The sequence below is a fragment of the Bacillus rossius genome, chromosome 2 (genome assembly GCF_032445375.1).
Source record: "Bacillus rossius redtenbacheri isolate Brsri chromosome 2, Brsri_v3, whole genome shotgun sequence".
Classification (NCBI taxonomy): Eukaryota; Metazoa; Arthropoda; class Insecta; order Phasmatodea; family Bacillidae; genus Bacillus; species Bacillus rossius.
Window position 1 is genome coordinate 26,073,553 of NC_086331.1, and position 22,239 is coordinate 26,095,791.

At 38.4% G+C, this 22,239-nt stretch overlaps 1 protein-coding gene across 3 annotated transcripts in view; it reads right to left on the minus strand.

Annotated features, from left to right (window-relative positions):
• Positions 1 to 22,239, minus strand: part of LOC134529188 (serine/threonine-protein kinase BRSK2) — a 172,345-nt gene that overhangs the window by 17,226 nt on the left and 132,880 nt on the right. The window contains exon 15 of one of the 3 annotated variants that reach the window (XM_063363026.1): positions 10,961 to 11,991. The exons of the other annotated variants lie outside the window; for them this stretch is intronic. Within the exon in view, the coding sequence (XP_063219096.1) occupies positions 11,986 to 11,991 (6 nt within the window). The 3' untranslated portion in view covers positions 10,961 to 11,985. Of the gene's footprint in view, positions 1 to 10,960; positions 11,992 to 22,239 lie in introns of those variants that run through there. 3 annotated transcript variants of the gene reach the window in all.

Here is a 22,239-nt window from a genome sequence, read left to right on the forward strand (position 1 = left end):
CACTGAATGATTTCTTAAATATGGCGTTTAGGCAAATTTCATGTTTTAGCTCCGCTCTTGAAAATTCCCTTTGGTTACCGTGTGCTCGGTAGAGTTATTTTTTTGTCTGTTTTGGTTCAGGCCAATGCATGATGTTTTCACGCCTTTGAGAGCTGTGATTGTGTTAGTAATGCCGGGCCTGCACAGTTTTGCTATGGCCACTGTGGGTCGTGTTTCTACAAGCAGTTGTCTTTTCATGTTGGACGAGACACTTTTTACATAGCTTCTTGGTAGGGCTATGGTTCTTGAGGAGTCACATTCTTTGAACGTAACTGTACTTTTGCATGTTTTGGTGATAGTCTGGGTGACGCTGTAACATTGCAGAATTCCTGCCCCTACTACTAACAACACTATAGCTAAAAATGTTTTATGTTAGTGGTTCTATGAATATTTTATAATATTTTTTATTAATGTTTTCTTTTATTATGCATAGGTATTGCAAATATTTCATTTGTGTTTTTACAGTGAATATTATTAATTTGGATTCAATTCTGTATAGAGCTAAAAGTAATGTTTTATTATTGTTTGTTTATTTTATCAATTACAATTAACAAGTTTAGTAATTACATTTTATCGAAATTTTAAGGCATATTCTGAGTAGAAAGACTATGGAACTTTCGAGAACCTTCTAGAAGGTTTGAAAGAAAGGATGACACAGGCACGACACATTGTCGCCAGCAAGTTATTTTTCATGCCTCAAGTTAGTGTTTCGTTGGAAAAACCCAGTACGTGGATGTGTAACTGCGCAGCAATAATCTGGAACTTTCGCTGGGCGTAGTCTCGCCAACCAATCAGGGTGAGCCTTGAGATGGTGTAATGTGTCTTTCCAGACTAAGAAAGAAACATTCTGTTTTGTGATTGGTCAGTTGGCCCATGGAGTTGCCTCCCTTTGTTTTGCCTTTGTAAAGGGTGAGGTAGCTGCGTGGTGCGTGTCAGTTGTCAGGTGTCAGTTGTCAGTCGTCAGTTGCCTGTGGTCAGTTGTTGTCGTCAGGTTGTCGCGCGATCGTCGCAATGTGCGGCCGCGGCAGCACACTATGAAAAATTAAATCAAAGATCTAACTTACAAACTTAGTTTCTTCAAGTGATTTAATTGTAATTTGTTACTATTCCGGGATGTGTTGCCGGGCCTCCTTTGAATGTAACAACGCCACTTTGTTACGAGCGTGTGTCGAGAGAGTCCCTGCTACATGAGGCTGGTGCTCGCCATCACTAGGAATTACATTTTAGTCGTAAATATACGTCAATTTTTCTGTTCATATTTTTTCCTTGTTGTGAAAATGTTGCAATGAAGGTGCTTTTGAAACTTGTAATTTATATTCACAAGAACTGTAGTCCCTATGTACACTGGACTCTAGACTTTATAGAAGTATATTGCTTCTAGATGCTTTGAGAAGCTTTTAGGTATTTTTAATTTAGTATTTTATTTATAGTGTTTAGTAATATTTATCTTTGTTATGCTTATTGGTAATAATTGACGTGTAGTGCATTTATAAAACTTCACGAGTGAATTGTCTGTGCGCACAATAAGCGTGGAAGTGGAGGGGAAGGAATGGCAGTGACGTATGTGCGGGAGTCAGCAGTGGAAGTAGAGTATGGGACTGGACATGGCGCATGTCGCACGTGTATCGCGTCCTTGCGAATATTACTCGATTCTGCGGGTGTAAGAACCATGATGCCCGCGGAACTCGTGTTGATGGGCAAGTTGTCATTATCCAATTTACAAGATTTTAAGAAATGGCTACGCTTGTGGTTTACAATTTTTCGAACAACCTAGAGAGCGAATGTACACCTGGGCTATTCTGGGTGAATGGCGTGTGCTTGCTGGAAGCACGCATGAACGTGATGGACTACCTAAATAGCTATGTGACCATCCACAAACCCCACCCCTTCCCCGTGTTGATACTGCAACTGAAGAAGAGAACTACCCCAATTCTAAAATCATGGTTGCTACAGAAATATAATCTTAGAATTCCCTGACTTTTCCCTGTTTTCCAGAATTTAAGATAAAAATTCCCTGACTTTCTTTTGAAGTACATACCATAAATATTAAGGTGCATAAATGATTAAATGTAATATAAAAATTTCAAAATGAGGTAAAATAAGTTTTTTTTGTGTGTTATTTTGACGGCAGAATTGTGAATGTGTTTTTTTCCTTTGACATAGCTGGTGAGAGCTCGTCGACCCATATTGCTGAGTTGAATACTTTTGTAGCACAAAGTGCAGTACGCAGAATTTATGTTTTTAGCAAAGGGTTTGATATGCTGGAACTGTGGCTCCTTGAGCCAATTCTCCTTAAAAGTAGTTTTCTTCGACATCTCTAAGCTAAAAAAAAAAAAAGTACATAATATTTTCAGGTTATGATAAAACATTATTGTTTATGCATTCTTAAAAAAAATATAACTACACAAATACAAAAACTATTACGAATTCATACCTAGCAATATAACGGGCCTACTTAGAGAATTACAATAGCAGCATTACAACATACAATAATCTTACAATCTTACAATGTTAACTAACAAGTATTTGGAATTTCTTATCTCTGCCGGGTTTAATGAAAAGAGGAAGGTAAAGAACATATAATAAAAGTATTTTTGGATTTTTAACATTTTTTTTCCGCAAATACCGCCTAACTACATATTTACCAAAAAGGAATTTAAAAAAATAGGAAGAAAAAATGCAAAAACATAACCGCACACAAAAGCCACGTGTTTTCGTATCAGCTTGGTAGTTTTCAAAATGAGAATTGGTATTGCCTCTTTATCAAAATGCACTTTATTTTCTTATATTCGCATCAAAAACTAACTTCACCTGAAACAACGCCTTTAAATTCACGTAATAAGCTATGAACTCGCCTTATTCCACGTGAAAATAGCCTTCAAAAGATAAACGACGCCATGCCCGTTCTGTAGTTCACCGCATGGAACGGAACATAATACAAAGTCTCAAGGGTAAATTAAAAAGGAGCAAAACACGAACAAATGAAGGCCTGGGTTCGCTAGTGAACAAACGAGTGCCTGGATTGGCCAGAAGTTATGGTGGGTGGTTGTAACAGCATATTGCAACGGACAATCGTAGACCAAGTAAAAAAAAAGTTGCAGCCGTGTGCCTTAAGCAGCAGCCTTTTAGCGGAGTAGTTCGGAAGCGGTACGGGCGCATCAAAACAAAGCTTTGTTTGAATTATACGCAACTTTAAAATTTCCAGAATTCTTAGAATTTTCCCTGACATTTCCCGGAATTCCCTGACCATTTTAATTTCCCTGACATTTCCCGGTTTTCCCGGTTTTCTAGTCCTGTAGCAACCATGTAAATGCAGTTTACGATTCTGCAATTTAGTCATCAAATGAAATTTTGGAAATTTTGGTGAGATCATGAGAAAAGTACGTTAACACCATGTTCCCTGGTGAATTTACGAAGGGTTGTAAGATAATTTTAAAGCTAACAGGTTACTGTACTTTCCTGAAAATGTTTTACCAGAACTTGGAGGTGCAATTTGGCGATCATATTTTTGGAAATATGCATACACAAAATTATTTGGACCTTGATTAAAATATGAGCTTTCTTGTAAAGTCCTCATTTATGTAAAATTCTGTGCAGATAATTTTATTAAGAATGATAATTTTTTTAGATAATTTTAAAGAATATTTTATGAAAACTTTTATGTTAATTCGTTGGAAACATCATGCACCTATTTATGTATTTTATATTAAGTTTTGTGTGGCAACTATTTACTCATTTTTATGCAATGCTAGTTTGCATGTTCCTTTTGTACAATCTATGTAAAGGTTGCGAAGTAATTTGTGTAGTTGCTATTGCTTTTGAGATTAAAAATCCAGGAACATATTTTTAAGATTTTCTATCTGCACTAACCTACTTTCTCATTCCTTAATGTTTACATTTAAGACTTTGCTAAATTATTTAAAGTTAAATTCATTTACTTTTATCCACAGCCCTTTTTATTTGGCTGAGAGCTTGTCTGTTAAATTACGCGGCATAAGTTGTTTGGTAGCAGAGTTGGATTTATGTTGCTGTTGCGCGTATAGAGACTGCTGCCAGCAGGTTGTTGGAATTGTGGTCACATACCTGTACACAGGGTAGCGGCTACAGAATTTAATGTGTCTTTTTATGTATGAGACAATGTACTGTTTCACTTATCTTATGATTGTGGAGTATTAAAGGCAGTCTTTTTGAATTTTTTGTTTTCTTTTTAAGAGTACTTTTGCTGCTCTTCTTACAGATGTATGGGACTCTATCCGAGAGCAGGCAATTGTGATTGATATGCAGAACATGTATGGGACTGTCGGCTATGAGCTAAGGCCCTTACGTGCAAGGTGTAGGGAAGTGGATTGTTGAGATTATTTCTGCCCGATTGTGAAAGGGTACTGGACACAACCATCCCCTAGTCTTAAACTGAAAATTCCACTTTACTTAAAATGTGACAATGAGCAAGTTACAGCTCAAGCGCCACGGTGGTTGAGTGGTCAGATCGCTCACCTTCCCCCACGGAGATCTGGGTTCGATTCCTGGCAAGGCGAATCCCAAATTTTCCGCAAGAGGTAAATGTGACAGACATTGCAGTGCACTGGTGAATTTTCTAGGGAAACTCTTGTTTTCCCCACCCATTCATTCCATTACAAAATATTGTTAAAAACTTTTAAACCAAATAAATAAATCAGCAAGTGATCATTTTGAATAAGGTCTTTGTTTAATTATTAGGAATTTATTACAGGGGAAATTTTGTTTTTCCCTTATCACTTTTTCGTAATCGACCTAAAGGCAGTTTTGTTTAAAGTATGGAAATCTTATTGCGGCCATTGAGTGCATCGTTCAGCCCAGTATCTTCAGATTGCCACCCGAGGAAGGAAGCAAACTGCACCTTGAGGACATCAACTATTTGCATACACTGATCTAGTCCTATCCCCCGTCTGTTAAGCATTTAAACCTTTTCGTTCCTCCCCAGGGCCTACTTCCAATGGTAGACTGTTTTACCTATTAATTTTATTCCGTTCCACCGAGTTTTCAAATTAACGATGAACTCTTTACTTTGTTCAGGCTACGTGGTGACCTGGACCACAAATTATACCGATTCCTGACATTGTGATTTTAAACAGTTTTACTTGTCATTAATCATAAGAAAGAATGCACGAGGGCTGCATTATATAAATCATTTCACACTAGATATCTTAGTATATCTTTTACAGCGACCATGTGTTTCATGTATTTAGGGACTGAGGCATGTGAGATGCCTAAGAGCCCACTGGTAATCATCTCTCGCTTAAGCATAAATTAGCGTGCCAATGATTAGAATGCGCCAGATAGTGTGAAATCGGGGGATACACGAGTCTTGCACCCACACGGGTCACATCATGGCCCTTTGATGCTGAGTCTGCATGCCCTTCCATATGGTGGCACCCTGGGTTGCCGACAGATGACGTTAACAATAATAACCCCTAAGACATTATATATCACCCTGAATGTGGGGCCTAAAAGTAAAGTATGGTCCCCACGACATCAACTTAATATTTTTTTGGCCCAATTATTTTCAATTTGACAGCATCAAAATCAAAAAGTACCTCTTCCATGGATTTTAATTGGGGGAAGGGGGTTATGCCCCTAGTCATTGATAAGCCCACGTGATTTTGGCTTGCTTCTGGAAAACTTTAAACAACTAATATACCTAAAGACGAGTTAGTGATAAAATCATCTTACCTTTCCCCATAAACCACCAAAATGTGTTTGGGGGATTTCCCCCCTGTGGCAAAAATATGCCACTTAACTCAGCAGATGGTGCAGAATATATTTTGAAAAGTTAAATACAAAAGATAGCAGTAACATGTAACTCTTTATGTGGCATTTAGCAGCCCTGTGGTATAAGAGAGAAAGTTCTGTGATGGAAGACCGACTGGCGACATCTTCCCTGTTTACATCTTCGTACCATAATGTTGTGCACATTAGAATGGTACAACGAAATAAAGTTAGTGCATGTATTAAAAGAAAAGGTCAGAAAAGTAAATAATAATCTTGGCTTCGGGTAGCATTAATGCACTTCTCAGTGGAAAAACTAATTACATATTGTGGCTTCTACCTCAAAAATATGAGTTGGTGACTCAATTTTTGTTATCAAGTGATGCCAGGCATCTAAGAATTTTATGAAATTATGGGAAAATAAAATTTTTGTAGATGCTGCAGTCACTTCACTGCTTCGACAAACCTGCCAAGTAGTATACATATCAAGACAGGTTATTTCACTATAGTAGTGAATTAGAGCTTGTGATTGCTACCATCTGAGTGTCTGAAAATGATTGCTGCTCTAATAGGTTCTTTATACACAGAGAGAAAACTGACCTGGGCCACTTGCGCTTAAAAACTTGCACTATTAAAATTGCATCTGAAATAAAACATTTCCTTGAATGTACTGCACGACTGAGAAATGCACAAGATTAAAAATATATATAGTATAAAGATTCAAAAATTATACTGTTGAACAAAATATTTTATTACTAGAATTTTTAAATATCACAAAATTTTTCTTCACCTTTCAAAATTCAAAAATGTGCAATCACGAATAACATTATAAAAAAATTCATGTTCCTAACCTAACATTACTTTAGTGGCTTAGTAAAAACCTACTTGTTGACAAACTAACTAAACAACCAGCCCTGTCGCAAGAAAGCTTGCTTTCACAACACATTTATAACAAAAGCTTCAATTAACAAACATTTGTAGAACTACACTAGAGAATACATTTTTTACATTTTTTACTTAACTTTATTGCACTGTTAAGAATCATAACATTAATTGTGATAATTTTGCACATGACAGTTTAATAGCCAATTAAAAAAGAAATTCAGAGCTGCCAACCTCAAATCACACCCATCAGTAATGACAATTATATGAAAAAATTACGCGTAATTCATGCATGATAAATTTTTTCCTGGGACATTATGACACTCTCACAAGATAAAATAAGGACAATAATATGAAAAAGAAAAAGAAAAATATAGGCCTATGTATATCAGGGTGTCTACAGGCAACAGAAAAATTAATTTGGTGACTTTTTGGTGACCTTTTCAAGAAAAGTTGATACTTCGAATTACACGTTTCATTTTTAGGTAAAAAGTTTTCAGAAACGTTTCACATTATACCACACAGAAAAAAGGAATATTTTTAATGCAACTTATTGACTATTGAAAATAACGAAAAAGCAACAAAATATACTAAAAAATATTACACAGTTTTATGTGCTTACCTTTTAATAGTCCCGGGTGTTAGCAGTTGTTATACAAGACCACAATTTCAACACTGGCCAAAAAACACTGACAGTTAATATTTAAATTTGTAGGCCTATGTGTTTCTGCACTGTGGATATGGATAGAAACATAATTCATAATTTTAAGCCTGCTTTTTCAAAAATGTTATCCTATCCTCCATGCTGGTCATTTCCTCCTTATGCATTTCTAACATCCTGCGTTTTGTAGCTTGCAGTTCCTTCAGTTCTGACTTGGCTTTCCTCTTTGCTTCTACTTCCTCATCTTTCTTCATGTTTTTCATCCTGAGTGCTTCCTGTCTCCTGGCAGATGCATTCCTTACAGAATGGATCATTTTTTTAGTGATTTGGACATTTTTAACTCCACCTTCTGAATGAACAGAATCATACACACATCTCTGTGCTATCAAAGAGGCTTCCGACAAGTTTTCTACCAGACATTCTCTGTTCACTGAAAACCCCCTCTCAACTGCAGCATTGCCATGAAACATAACTAAAATCTTCTTGCAAAACTGAATCAGGGCAGCATTGTCCACCTTCGCCATAGAAATTAATTCCAAAACAAGGGCATCCAATTTTTGAGACCTCCAATCATATGTCTCTATAGCATCTTTAACAGCTGCATTGTCACAAACAATCAAGTAATCTCGTTTGATGCAGTCTGCTACATGTGGAGCCATGTGTCCATTTGACACAAAAATGTCTAATGCAGTGGTAATGCGTGAGTTTCTTAATAGACTACTTCTGATGACTTCAGGCGATAAACAGGATGCTCCTTTAACAATTTTACTTTTGAGTGGAGACTTCACAGTAAACTTTGAAAATATATGTTGTAAGTAACACCTGCATTCATTTCTAAACAACAACACTACAACCTCTTTAAGGTCTTTGCATGCTGCTTTGGCACCAAATCCTATATCTATATTGCTCACAGCTTTCAAGACATCTGAATTGTATACATCAACATTTGTCAGCTGAACACCCGATTTGATGTCTTCTGCCACATTTTTCTTCAAGATGCGAGTGCCAATGCCTATCAAGAGAGACAACGTATCTTGATAGAGCAGCGGAAATAAAGCATCATTGGACTGGAATTTCGTTAGAAAAGGCTCTAGCTGCAATGAAACTGATAGAAGAAATTCCAACTTTGCAAACAATAGCTTATCTTTCAAGGCTTCTTTCACTCTTACATAACACTGAGAATACGGGGGATTTTTCTCTACTGCACTGACATATTTCACAAGTGATGGAAACATCTCAATGGCTCTTTGAAGTACTCTTGAATTTTCAACCCATCTAACTTGGCAGAACTTGAGTGGGAAAACTTCAGAAGCAGTCTTCAGAGTGTATTCAGCTCTTCTAACCGGAAAATCCCTGAACAGATAGTACACAGATCGCAAAAATTCATGTATTTTCCATCCTACTGTAGTGTGTGCTGTTTTATAAGCCCCTTGCACAACATGTAAAGGGCATGTTCCAGTATCAAAAGGCTTCCCATTTCCATCCAGCTCGTTACCAATACTGTCTTGCAAGTCACGTAAAAACTTTAAGTTCACGTTAGGCCCATCAACAGATACTTGCAAAATGTGATTTAGGGGCAAACCTAGATTGGCCATAGTAGTTGTGAAAGTTTCCAACAAATCTTTTGCTGTTGCTCGTTGAAGAAATGTTGATGTCAGGTACTTGGTCACAACTGCATTGCAATCTTCATCCCAGAAACGTACAATCAGATCCATTTGACCTTTCTGACTAATTTTATTTAAACTTTCATCGAGGGAAATAGCAAAAAAATTTGCATTTTTTACTTCATCTACAAGTTTACTTTGAAAATAAGGTCCAAGACCATAAGTAATAACATAGGACAATTTGTCCTTTTGCATCATGAAATTTTTTGCAATCAAACTATCGGGGAACATGTACGGAAACAGTTCAGAACTTGATCCTGAGCCACGTGAAGACCCATGAGTAACTACTTTATTTAAAGCCCAAACAATTTCTGCCTTTGCTACGTCATCCTTCAAAATGAAATTGCCTAGGCCTATGCCAGAAGTACCTGCACATTCAGTTCTTTTAGTATCACTATTAGTTGTTCCGCTAGAACAGTCATTCTGTGTTTCAGTGTTCATTGGTGAAGTGCCTGTTGCCAACACAGATGGAGCATCATTTTTCTTAGAAAATTGCAGTAATGTTTGCTTACCTTTAGAGATTTCCAGGAGTTTCTGAACATGTTTTTTCCCCTTTTCATGAACTTTAACACAGTATACACCACCATGGGAAATACCAAAGTCGCTTCTACAAATAGTGAAATAAGCTTTGTATTGTGACTTTTCTACAGGCCTAAGCCAAGACGTCCAATTTCCTTCTATTGCGCAAGGCATTTTGAACCACTGATCTTGGAAACTGCACTTTCCAGGCATTTCTTTTATATTTCACACATATAAATACATAAACACGTGAAGACGTGTCAATCAGAATTTCCAGAACTTAAGTAAATAATTAACTGTAACTTTTTGTTACAACAAACTCTTCCATGTTCCTAAATAGCACATGATACATAAAAGTCAAGAAATATTTTGCAACAATTACAGAAAACACCTTTTGGCCGATCTATATTTAGTACCACGTGCTAAAACGTTGCAGTGGCGATTAATTAGAAAAGCACACATCGATTTACTGGTAAATAATGCACGGAACGTTTTTACTATAAACTCAGTTAACTGGCACACAAACGAAAACGTTTTCTTTCCGGTTTTATATTGACAAGAATTACAACTACATGACGTTATAATTAGTAAAATCCACGCCACTTTACACAACACAAGTCGGCAGCCATTACAAATCTACGTACAAATCCAAACATCCGAGTTTCGAAGACAAAGGAAACAGCAAACAGGAAAGCACTATCGATTAGAAGATATCAACGTCTGCTTCCGCGAGACTATCGATGCGCATATGTCAATTTCTACACCCGCAAACTATCGATTTGTATCGAAACGTTACGTACGACGGGTAAATAAACATTAATCCGTGACTTCCACAACAATTGCGCCACTTTTTCGGTACTTCCGTGACCAGCGCTTCATTTTAGTTACTTTTTGGTGACTTCCGTGACCTGTAGACACCCTGTATATGAATACAATGCAAATTAATGAATCAAAAGAAAAAAAAACTTTTTGAGCAATACAATCATCTGAATATGTAAGAAATGTCTATAATTTTACTGGAAATTTTGAATCTTCAATTCAAAGTATTCAAAGCTAAACTTAACAACAACTGTCTTTTTATTTGCTTCTTTCATCCTGGTTGGATAAGAACTGTTATGAAAACAAACAACAGAAGACAAACACAAGGACTTGTAAACAATAACTCTGCGTTCGTTACTTTCGTTTCTTCAGATGTAGCGAAGAAATGACGATATAGATTTATTGCTCATCATGGCTATAAAATGACCCGCATGTTTCTTTGATTCAACATGCCGTCTACAGTCATCCCTTCCACCATGTGTAATCGAAAAGTCACACGTGCTTACATTACAAAACGCATGGCGTTCCAAATATTTGAAGACGACAAGCATGGTCATTCTTTTGAATATTAAAGTCGAAAGTTGAAGAATTGCGTGTTTTTTTCCCCCAGATATACATTGTTCTGTCACACATTTCATTTCTACAACCGGCACTGAAGAACACAACACTATCGAAAAACATTAAAAAAAATTCACATCTGTAGACACGACAAAAACACTATGATGAAAAAAATGGCTTTCAAGAAATAAATTAAAACAACACAGGTTAGCCAAAGTACAGTACAAAAATTATCGTGATGTAAGTAGCCTTCAAACGAAAAGTCCGAGAATATGTACTAGTTGTATCGTACAACGGACGTAATACCATCCCATTATTATTTCAAAACACGAGAATTAATCTACTTATTTCGAAAGTACATGCGCACACTTACTAGTTCCGTTATTTGCGCAACCAAACGATGTATTCAAACTGCGTTCACGAAACACGCACAGCAGTAACGTAATTTTCTCCGTTACCATGCAGCACAAAGCCTCGTTTCCATAATAAACCAGCGATGTTCCGTAATTCCGTGTTAAATCCGTAATAATTACGGAAAATCCGTAATAATTACGGAAAATCCGTAATGGTTGGCAGCTCTGGAAATTATACACCCACCAATTTATGATCTAATAGCATTAAATTCACCAATTTATGATTTAATAGCATTAAATTCACCAATGTAAAGTATATTTGCTAAATTTTTATGAACTTTTTATAAAGCAGATTTAATTACAAGTGCACTTGTTAGCACAAAAAGTACCCAGAAGATATTCAACCTCATTCTGTGTGTTCTGTTGTTTGATGTTTGACATTGCTTACCATATTCAAAGCACTTGTATCTTTTCTAAACACTCAATACTTTCAATCTTCACGCAGAAGGTACACAAATTTATTCACATAGCCCCCAGCAGGAAAATTAGGCAAGTTTAAGTTGCCTAACCAGAGGGTTTAAGCTATTGGCCTTCTCATTTGTGAAGTATTAGGTAGTCAAAGTAAACACTGATGCTGCATGCTGCAGATGAAATTAGTTGTGGCTTCATCACATTGAAAGACAGTTTCAGGTAGTTACTGCTGCGTACTTTTCCAACAAGTCGAGGTTAGAGAATCCCATCAGAGTCAATTCTGAAAATAAACCAAAATAATCCAATCACAAAACTGCATATAAGACCACTCACACCATGTTCAATTTGAAACCATCATTTATTCACATCAGACCTGAAAAATTTTATTGCACCATAAAGCCTACTTAAAATTTATAGATTTGTAACTCCAATTAAAATTAAAAGGTTCCTTTCCCATTTTATGAAGAATGTTTCGCGAACAGAAAATTCATCACAGGAGTAAACCGCAATGTTCAGGTTGACAAAATAGTTATTCACTTTCACTGCTCTAAATAGCTACATTTTTTTTTTACCTAAAGAATGGTTTTGGTACATTATTTTCCAGTGTTAAATTTTCGAACATTTAAAATATTACACACACACACACACACACACACACACACACACACACACACACACACACACACACACACACACACACACACACACACACACACACACACACACACACACACACACACACACACACACACACACACACACACACACACACACACACACACACACACACACACACACACACACACACACACACACACACACACACACACACACACACACACACACACACACACACACACACACACACACACACACACACACACACACACACACACACACACACACACACACACACACACACACACACACACACACACACACACACACACACACACACACACACACACACACACACACACACACACACACACACACACACACACACACACACACACACACACACACACACACACACACACACACACACACACACACACACACACACACACACACACACACACACACACACACACACACACACACACACACACACACACACACACACACACACACACACACACACACACACACACACACACACACACACACACACACACACACACACACACACACACACACACACACACACACACACACACACACACACACACACACACACACACACACACACACACACACACACACACACACACACACACACACACACACACACACACACACACACACACACACACACACACACACACACACACACACACACACACACACACACACACACACACACACACACACACACACACACACACACACACACACACACACACACACACACACACACACACACACACACACACACACACACACACACACACACACACACACACACACACACACACACACACACACACACACACACACACACACACACACACACACACACACACACACACACACACACACACACACACACACACACACACACACACACACACACACACACACACACACACACACACACACACACACACACACACACACACACACACACACACACACACACACACACACACACACACACACACACACACACACACACACACACACACACACACACACACACACACACACACACACACACACACACACACACACACACACACACACACACACACACACACACACACACATAGGTACTTGGATGATATTTTAAACGTAAAAATTTGTGGTCAAAGAAGATCACTAAATATTAGAAGGTACCAATGAAGAAACCTTTAGTACACAAGGAAGCTTATGCTTGCCCTAAAATCGGCAGTGGAATTTCAGATGCGAAACAAGTTTCCTCAAGATACTAAGTAATATATTTAATTTTTTTTAGGATCTGATTATTGATTGCATACGACATTAAAATATTTGCTTAAAAATTATTTTAAGTCTTTACCTATCAGGAATAATGTATTCACCGGCAGTCAGATTGCTGTGCCTTACAAGGACACACTTCTTCAACCCCGATACCTACTTGTTTATGAAATATAATGGTATTTTATGAGCTAAAGAACTAAATAAACACAAAGATCATTTGAAAATTTACAGGAATAAAATTAAACCTTTAGGTAAATCTAAAATGAAAAATGTAAACTCCAGGTCATCACTTTGAAACATCTGCTAGAATAAAATATGAATATACTGGTTTAGTCAGTCACTTACAAATTTCAGTTGCAGGTTCACCATTAAAAAATAAGTTCAAAATAAAATTTGACTTATGATCTGAAGTGCTTCCTAAGAATGGTATATGCCTTTGAAGTTTGAGCTGAACAACTTTTTATTCCAAATAATGAAGAAAGTTTTTAAGATGGAACACACTGCATATGGATAAGATTAATTAAACAAAGCTCTACAAGCACAGCAAAAATATTAGCCATCATAAAATGATTTCATTGAATTATTGGAGGCAACAACACCAGAAAAAAATTATGGAAAATAATGGTTTTTGAGTTTTGTGGTGGTTGTAGAACTTTGTTTAATTAAACAATATCCAGATGTTAAGTGTTCTATTTCAAATAATTTAACTACTATTTACAAAAAAAAAAGTCTTTCAGTTCCAATTTCAAAGGTGTATTACTAGCCTTGAGAAGCAGTTTGGACCATAAATAGTAAACATAAACTAACCAATTTTTTCGTAGTGAAACTGCAGCAGTTTTTGGATCAGATTCTGACTCATTCTGTATAGTAAATAGGCAGTTAAGAGTAATCAGCTTAAATCAAAAATAAAATAAACCAAATGATGATATGCAAACATTTCAGAGAACATACTAGTACTATAGAAATCAGAAGCATAATAGGTGAAGTGACATAACATACTAATTTGGAAGGAAAAAATCAGTTCACTTAGAAGTTAAAAGTTACAACAGTAACTGTGCTTCGAACTACATTGGACATGAGATTGTTTCGGAATTAATTCATGAATTGAAATAAATTTCTATTGATACTGTGAATGTGCCTGGCACTATGAATACATCTGTGCATGTTATTGTGACTTTGAAAGTAAGTGCAAAGAGCCTTGGTGAGAAGAGATAGGGAGGAATGGAGGAATAAGACGTCCAATTTCCGCAGCACTTAGCGCTACGATGATCTGGAAGATGGATTTTCCTTTCAATGAAAACTGACTGAGCCGGCCGGCCAGCAATGGTGTATGTAATCGCATCTCATGTTCAAAATTTTTACGATTAGTAGTAATGACCCACTTCATTGTTCCTTTTAAAGCTACATTAAGAAGTAGTAAAGCCTGGAAACTTAAGAAAGCTCAGAGGTGGAAAACCGAAGGGGTCAAATTATATTTTGTAATTATATCCACAATACAGGTTGAGAGTAAGGTAGATCGTAAATTACAGAAGAAGATAATAAGTCAGAGAATCTGGTTGCTGAGTAACTATTTTAATAGAAAAAACTTTTTTTGGAGATAAAAATTGGGCAATTTTTGGTTAACATGTTGACATCGTTCAGGCCTGCGGCCTTTCTAGCCCGATATGGCATCACCCTCCTCCCCTCTTTCTTCTGTCCCGTTACATTCAAATCTCCCGCGGCTGACGTGTGAGTGTGTGCGTGACTGAACGCCCGGCAAGAGGCAGAGTCGAGCCAGTGCTTCATTCCGTTCTAATTTAAATTTAAGTATTATTATTGTATTTATTTAATGTGTGTTGTGTATTTAAGTTCAGGGCATAATACTGTAATTCATTTGTTTCCTATCGGCAAAAATTCTAAAGGGCCGTTACACTCAGACTTGCCGAAGGCCATCCAGTAACTGTAATTTTATTATTTCTTGTGTAAATCAATTATTACATGGTTGCGGTTCATGAACCGCCAGGGTGAAATGTTAAAGGTTTTTTTTGTAATTTAATTGGTTTTATTTAATATTCCACGGGGCGATACGGCTCGGAATAACAGTACTATCCGTCTTGGCATGCAACGCCATTGTCCTGCCACCCAGGCGGCCATTGCTCACCCCAGTCATTTTGCATCACCACCCGAGGTAGGACGCACTCTGCACTCCGAGGACTTCAACTTCGCTATACTGACCCGGTAATTCTGTTCTTTGTAATTCTGCTTAATCGTTTTCGTTATCCTCGGAGCCTACCTCGGTGGTCGGCTGTTTATTTAATTACATGTAATCCGTAAGGAATTCAGAAAGCATCACGAACGTAACGTCTGACCACGTGGTGACCGGACAGCCCGTAAACCGATCGCACCACAAGGTTTTGAAACAGTTTAAACCTATTTTGTACACCTCTCCCTCAATTTGCACGACTAATTCGATCCTACAAATTCTAGTGTTATTCGAAAGGACGTTTTCTGAAGCATTAGTTTCCATAAATAGCAAGGCTAATTTATTCAATGTGTTCCAATATTGTTTAGGAAAATATACTTTAAGTAATATAAATGCATTGAATAACTCTCAACTATAAATATGTCACACCATTTATCTTTATATGCCTCCCATCGCACTTTGTATGACAAATGCGACATCGCGTAACGCGAGATACGTGGTAATGTACTTTATCGTCAGACGGCTGGCTGTCTTGCCCGCCCGGGCGTGACCTTCAACTCACGTCGCGTACCTTTCCATCGTTTACTGATAGTGAGACCGATATTACAGTCCAAATAATTACATGTTTATTTTTTTAAAAAATGAAAGTGCTTATTTGCGTCACCACCTGATTCACACCAATCCTGTCAGGCCAATGAATATTTTTTCATGGCAACATTCATATAACAACCTTTTCCACGTGAATCATCTCTTTGTTCATTTAGGTTCCGGTATCTAATTTCAAATATATTCCCGCTAGTACAACCAACAGCATCAGACTTATATAAACTTTTGGTAAGAGTCCTTATTTCGTACGATTGTGCGCAGTTGACATTCTTAAAACTAAAGTGCGACCAACATAAGCGTGGCCTTCATATGACAATCTGCGCACCGTAATACTTCTAGTTTTGTCTAAAATTCTTGAACACGATGCATTATGAGTGATCAAGCACGTACAGTTACCGGCAGCTGAATGGGCAGACGTTGCTTTTGTTTGAGTGAATTCCCTACCACTGGCTAGACTGAGTTTACGGCCCGGTCTGTGGCCAGGCGACAACGGTACGGTACGGCACGGCGGCATACGCGCGGACATAAAAACATTTGGTCCTTTACACTCCATAGCTGCAATTTAGCTTGCCATAGACAGACCTGTGCGCGCATCTCTTCCCCCCCGTGTTCGGCTAACCGTATCCCACGGCACATCTGTTGTTTACAGAAGTTGAAACAGACTTTGTGGCGTCGTGCTTGACTTTTTTTTTGCCTGCTGAGATTTTGTGCTAACTGAAATTTACAGACGTGCTATTCAAGACTGGGGCAGAAAAATTCACATCGCGCTAAATGAATCCGTGCAATCTGAAGACGTGCTAAGTGAGGGATAGGTGTAGTTCTTTATGTAACGCGCTCAAGCGGGAGTTGTACCGTGTAGACTACAATAAATCACAATGTTATCGGACTTGTCTTTTTTCCTGCTTGACCACGTGTGCACTCCAGGTTGGCGTGTGGGATGCCATAATAGCCCACTGCATTATTTCATAGTGTGCCTGTCGCTGAGAGGGGGTCCAGGTTTATTAATCTGTAGGTAGTGTACGGGGGTCGAGTCATGTCCCCACACGGGCGACGTCACGCCCAGAGTTAAGTGTCTCAGCCAGGTCCGTGCACCTTAGACCTTCTTATTTAATGTTTCTATAACACTCAGACAACCCCGGCGACATCAATGTAATAATAACAATAGGTTAAAACTATGAAAAATCGGTAACTCTTTCATGCTCATTGAAGACAAACAGAACTGTTTCATTATTCTCAGAGTCCAAATATTAGGTTGCAATTGCAATATAGTACAGGTTATCTTAAACAAGTGTTCTACATACCTGTTTTCACTTATCTGCCTGCATGCGCTCTGAGCAAAAAGGTGGAGCAACAAGAATATTCAACACGAAACACAAATATATTTTTAATTAATATTTACGTGTTGTTGACAGAGGGTTGCTACAAGCTGGGAAATTCACAATTCCTATATTTTAAGAAGTTTCCCAGAACTTGAAACTGACAGTCTCCCTGACCTTCCCAACAAACATTTTTATGCTGTGCCACCAGGTGTTGACACTTTTTCTGGAAACCAAATGAGGGTTTTTATGCTTTTTAAAGTTGTCACTGTAATTAAAAATTTATGATTTGAGAAATAAATTAATATGTAACATGATATAAGTCTTTTCACAAAAGAAAACAATACAATTGGACATCACCTGCACAATTCCATAATAATTACACTTGTTTCTAGCAAAAAAAAAAATATATAAATATATATATATATACACATATACACACACACACCCACCTCTGTGATTTGGTTATTTATTTAATACAAGTTTTGCATGATTTGATAGTGACTTATGGGTCCACTCTGAAACTCTGTTATTGATTGTATCGTCTAAAAAGGCGAGGGACCAAGTCAAGGCTCCCCTGATTTGGCTTAAACTGTATGAGTAGAAGCAGATAGGTACTTTCAACTTCTTAAATATCTCGTCTGAGTGGGCCATAGGAAGCGAGAAAAAGCTTTTTGAACATTTTAAAGTAGAGTTTGAGGGATATTGTTCATGAATTTTCATGTCAGGAGCATGGCGCAGTGATCAAGCTCGTTGTCTGGCAATATGACCCTCTCCTGTCCTTTCCACATGCATGTCAGCATAATGTACTGCTCTGTGCGACACCTCTCGGATACCTTGAAAACTAAATTAAAGCAAACTGTAGTTTATCTGTTACCCCAGGCAGCGCCACTACCCGAGGCCTTCGTTCTCTTCGTGTACCCCCCCCCCCCTTGTTGACATTTCGTCTCCAGGGGGAACATTAATTATGCTCGGTACTTGACCGACCTTACAGGTGTTGTATTGGGATTTCCGTTCGAGGCTATTCTAACTTCTGGGTGGCATTACATCAAACCCTCTATCGGAACCTTAGCTACGGAATGTAGTCACGTATATTTGGGAATTTTAATTCCGAATTCTCCTTCTATGTTTCAAGTGATAATGTAGTGTTTAAGTTTAATTTGTGTGTCTTTGCCTGTTTTTTTTTTTTGTATTTTACTTCTGTCATCAGGCCAGGCGCACTTGGCATGCCTTACGTCACTGGATGGCACGTGACACGGCGCGTGACGCCAATGGCCAGCCAGGGCTGCCAGCCAGCTCCAAACATGGAATCTTGATCTGGTCTTTCATTTTCGTAACAATATATATTGTTAGCTTTAACATAGTATGTGTGTGTTTGTGTATGTATATATATACACACACACACATATTATTATTACGAACTTGAGCAGGGCCGCGGTGCCTGCAGGTTATGTGCTGGCTGGCAGCCCCGCACGGCCACTGATGTCACGTGGCCGCCGCAACATGAGACGTGCCGCGTGAGCCTGGTAGATTATGAGGATTGTCGCTTTCCCCCTCCTTCCCTCCGTTCCCCATGCGGCACTCTGCCTTTGACACGTTATCTGACACCTGACAGCTGGGGAAGTCCGCGCGCCACCTGGCAGCTGCCGACGCGTGTCTAGAGATTTCTCGCGTCGGGTCGGCGCGGAATGACGCGACTGGCCCCAGCAGCGCTCGTGAATTCTAGAAGGGCGCCTGGGCCTATAAAAGCCCAGGATGCCGGCCTCCGAGGGACAGTTGAGTCAGGAGTTTTCCTGCGGCGGAGTTTCCGGGCGATAGTGCTGCGCGTGCGGCAGAGCGGCGAAGTCCGTGGACGAAGGTTCCAGGATGGAAAGTTCAGATCCGGGTTATAGTGTTGCGGGCACGGCGGAGTTCCGGGGCGAGAGAGTCTGCGCGAGAGTGCCGCAAGTGCAGCGAGAGTCCCGAGCAAAGTTCTGAGCAAAGCGTCGAGCTGATCCTCGGCGAAGGGAAGTGCGGCTGCGATGGAGTCCCGTGACGGAGGTCCACGAGGGGTGCTGCGGTGAGAGTTGCACCAGAGGTGCGGCCCAGCGAGGTGTGCGGTGTGTAAAAACAGAGTGACTGGGGAATGAACATTTTTAAGTGTAATTGATTATTAGGGATTTTTAGAAGATTATTTGTTAGTGACGTAAATATTGGAATTCAATAAAATTGTGTGGTAATAAAATCTTTAATTGGGCTATCCATTTACGAACCCGGTAGTTTTCCCACGACAAATTATTATTTTCATTATAATAATTCGTAACATTATTATCACTAGATTAAGAAGTTCATAAATACAAATACATACATTCATACATACATACATGCATATTTCAATTACCAATTGTTATCAAATTTAATGTAACGTAATCTCGGCTGATAATTTTTATAAGTATTTTTACCAGTTTTTTTTTTCAAACTTGCAAAGGATCGAAACGTAATTGAAAGACATCAGATAATTGAGTAAATTAACAGTTAACATTTCACAGCGAGAAAAATATAAAATAAAGTTGGTAGGACTGTACACTCACAAATGGAACACTACCCAAAAAACAAATGAAGGTAAGAATACAGAGACGGAAATGGCCAACAACATGACATCAATTTAACACCTTAGTCAAGCAAGGTTTAAATATGGTTGTTCAAACATATGTTTTTATAAGGTTTTGTTAGTTTAAAGTATATTGTTGTTAAAAGTTATGTGACCAGCCAGATGTTCAGTAATAACAAAAAAAAAAACTGATAGTTGTTTTTGAAGTCAACCGATTCTTGTTTTAGGTATTAACCTCTTTGTTCGCATTTGAAAAACCACTCATCACCCCTCCTTTCTTTAAAAGGTTAAAGATGAGTGGCAAAGAAAGAGCCCCCCCTTCCCCCCCCTTCTAGTATTCTGATATCCACATAGGGCCTTAGGGATATCATGAATAAGTAAAATGTTATTATCCCTCATATTCATTTCATTATCACCTTTATCATTTCCACTTTCCTCTCATATCCATCTTTACGGTCGACACAGGATTCGGAAGTCAATGGCTGTAACAATAGTAATAACTTGCTGAAGATCTACAGAGACTAAGACCACAAACTCGTCAGTATATGGGTGTCATTCAAATCCCAATGTCTTGACTGACGAATCATCAAATTTCAAGGGAACCACTGTGTGTTGCAATGAAGCTGGCATCGCATCCACAACTTCAAGTGCACTGGAGAGCCACTGTGCAGTTTAAAACCTTTGTTCTTCAGTAACTGAATCAGTTCAGTCTGCAACAGAATATCTTAATCAACACGAGCTGCCCCAGACAGTAGATAACAAAAAAGTCTCTCAGCAAAACAGAATATGTCAACGGGAACTTAGCCTGATTGTATATTGTTAATTGCCATAGACTTCTGATGGTGAGGTATGGTGCACAATTCTCTCCATATGTAACTGAAAGCAACCTAAATCCTCAGTTGGTTCATTAGGTGAAGATGTCTTAACAATTGTCTGAAACCTAGTGTCTGCTTCCTGTGTACAACTCTAGTGATACATTTTGGCAATATCTTCATCAAATGGAACTACATGCTTTCTAAGTGTACCAGCAAAGAAAATACGTCATCTTGTTGATTTAGGCCCACCAATAACTTATCAATGACACCCCACACAATGACTTTGCTGATGCATCAAATACCACCATGAATTTGGTGGTACTGCTGCTCTCCTTCATCACCACCGTATGCAGAATGTAAAACATTTCATGCACCAGAATTTTTATCTCACCTGCTGGAATAGGCTGCATGTGCCTTATTGTATTATATTCATCCATGAAGTCACTGTACCACTGATACTTGTCCGGCTGTCATATCAATCGTCGCTACAGTTTGTGCAATCTTGACACAGCCAAGGTGCGCAATGCTCCAAGCCATTAATTGTCATCCCCAAATGGTAACTTTACTACATATCATCCAGTGTCATCTCTTTCATGAGCTTTTATAAAATTGTTCTTACACAATGCTTCTTCTTCTGTCAATATACTCACTGGTGTGACCTACTATAATTCCCAAAATCTTTTGAGGGTTTCATTAACATCTGACTGTACATGGAACACATTCGCAACTGATGTCTATTTTGATGTTACCACTGGTTCAGAAAGCACCCACACAAGCACTGTTTCAATTGACACCCAAAATCCTGCTGTTCACATATGGTGCCCTAATAAAAAAAGAAAATGATACACATCAGCCCCTTTAGAAACACATCAATGTGACCAGGTGAGTTGAACATAGGATCTCAAAGTTCCAATTCCTCAATATGTGACCAATGATCCCTCACTTTAATACGCACCTTAGGAATCAAGCCAGTTAATTTAGGAATGACAAGTATCTTCACTGCAAATGATTTTTTTCTTTAAAGTTGGTTGAATGTTTAGGTGAACTATGCTAGCACAGTGATCAACTGGTTTTGATG